This window comes from Opisthorchis viverrini (genome assembly GCF_000715545.1).
Source record: "Opisthorchis viverrini unplaced genomic scaffold opera_v5_192, whole genome shotgun sequence".
NCBI lineage: Eukaryota > Metazoa > Platyhelminthes > Trematoda > Opisthorchiida > Opisthorchiidae > Opisthorchis > Opisthorchis viverrini.
The window spans coordinates 1,021,522-1,023,814 of NW_008751852.1; the positions used below are offsets into that span (position 1 = coordinate 1,021,522).

Genomic DNA, 2,293 nt, shown 5'->3' on the forward strand with positions numbered 1-2,293 from the left:
CTTTTCATTTAATATAACTTTGTCGCGACAGATACTCTTAGTTGCATATCTACTTGTTTTGACGCGAGACGCTCCTTGAACTCTCGTTTATGTTGTTTGTATGATATCCTCTTAGCCCCCTCTTCCGTCGAAATGTTTGAATGAACTCACTCTAACCAGCTGAGTTAACTTCACATTTCACGTCGACACGTTGTTGGCGTCGATGACATCTTGAACAATATCATTATTCGACGTACCGGGATCACTTGTACAGAACAGCTATAGGGGTCCGGAGTTACGTCGTTGCAATCCCGGGAACCTCTGACACCACTCTTCTCAAATGACGAAGCAACACCTGCTCATACTGTGGCTATGAAAATGGCCGCGACCAGTCAGACAGGCGATCAACAAACCAGTTTAAATTTGTGCAAAGTCCCCACCCACATAGTAATCGATTCTGACGCGATCACGTCGCTTACTTTCCGACTGTGGGAGTGGCGCGATTTTCCAATTCAGTGTCGGATTTGTCTCCGAATCCTTCCACTGATTGGGAAGTCGGATTTTGTTGCATGCATGACTGCTCTGGGCACTTTTCATCTTTTAAGTTGCAGTGGGTGATCGTGTTGTAATATAGCGTGGTGAGAGAACACCAAAACTAGCATCAGTACGGGTTCCACTTTCCACAGGGGTGGATGCTCTAGGCCCTGTTACCTCAATCAGCGTGCCCAAGTCAACAGCTCTCCTTCGGACTTTCATGGAGTCTCGTTTGTTTGGTTTGAGACGTGATAGCGTCCATTCAGTGAAGCAGTCTGTAACATCACGGTGACTTTCCTGCAAGTAGACGGACCGTACTATGAATCGTTGACATGAGGACAAATCTTTGTCGTCCATTGGATGCAATGAATGAGTAATCCATGTAGAATACGGATACCATTTGTTTCGATTGACTAGGGAAACGAGAAGGCGAACTGCGGGATGTTGACTATTTCACGTCAGCCGGAGTATTGCAATATAATGAATAAATGGACTAGGTCGACACATCGTTGCGTTGTAGAAACGGACGGTGCCTTCGTATTTTGCATTTCCAACTCTCAGACGCCTTTGTTTNGGGACGGAAAGCGCGTCGTAAGCTGGTAAACATTAGGTCCCCATACGAAGTGGAACTCAACAAATCGAGTTACCCTTCTTTCGATGAAGAATATGAGGTCGGTTGATTCGGTTGTTGAATGTCCCACGGGACTTGTTCTATCACGCTGAAGAGGAAACTGGTAACGACTCTAAAGGAACAAACAAGTTAAAGCTGATTCTCAGTGCCATTCACCTTTAGAATCTGATGGATAATGCTATAGTTTTGGAAATTTATCATCGTGATGAACATTAGTCATTGGAATATAACTGTGTTGTCCCACTAGATTGAACTCGACAGAACCAACAGAATGCTGAGCGATTATGACGCACTGAAACCAATGAATTCTTCAATTACTGCTGAATTTATCGGTTCGTAATTGATAAAGGACCGCGGACGAGAATGAGTAATAATACCCTGGAAGCGCGGAGTTTTATGACTGTATACACCACAGATAATGTTTGGCAAATTGGTACTTGACACAAATCTGGTGACGTCGGGGACTTTCATTTAATATAACTTTGTCGCGACAGATACTCTTAGTTGCATATCTACTTGTTTTGACGCGAGACGCTCCTTGAACTCTCGTTTATGTTGTTTGTATGATATCCTCTTAGCCCCCTCTTCCGTCATAATGTTTGAATGAACTCACTCTAACCAGCTGAGTTAACTTCACATTTCACGTCGACACGTTGTTGGCGTCGATGACATCTTGAACAATATCATTATTCGACGTACCGGGATCACTTGTACAGAACAGCTATAGGGGTCCGGAGTTACGTCGTTGCAATCCCTGGAACCTCTGACACCACTCTTCTCAAATGACGAAGCAACACCTGCTCATACTGTGGCTATGAAAATGGCCGCGACCAGTCAGACAGGCGATCAACAAACCAGTTTAAATTTGTGCAAAGTCCCCACCCACATAGTAATCGATTCTGACGCGATCACGTCGCTTACTTTCCGACTGTGGGAGTGGCGCGATTTTCCAATTCAGTGTCGGATTTGTCTCCGAATCCTTCCACTGATTGGGAAGTCGGATTTTGTTGCATGCATGACTGCTCTGGACACTTCCCATCTTTTAAGTTGCAGTGGGTGATCGTGTTGTAATATAGCGTGTTGAGAGAACACCAAAACTAGCATCAGTACGGGTTCCACTTTCCACAGGGGTGGATGCTCTAGGCCCTG

General features: G+C 44.9%; 1 protein-coding gene across 1 annotated transcript; it reads right to left on the reverse strand.

The window, feature by feature from the left end:
- Nucleotides 1–579: 579 nt before the first annotated feature.
- On the reverse strand, nt 580–870 carry T265_07984 (hypothetical protein; the record flags this gene model as incomplete). The annotated part of the gene is made up of 1 exon (XM_009173661.1): nt 580–870. One exon carries the CDS (start codon nt 868–870, stop codon nt 580–582), a length of 291 nt encoding a protein of 96 aa, XP_009171925.1.
- Between the last annotated feature and the right edge of the window lie 1,423 nt (nt 871–2,293).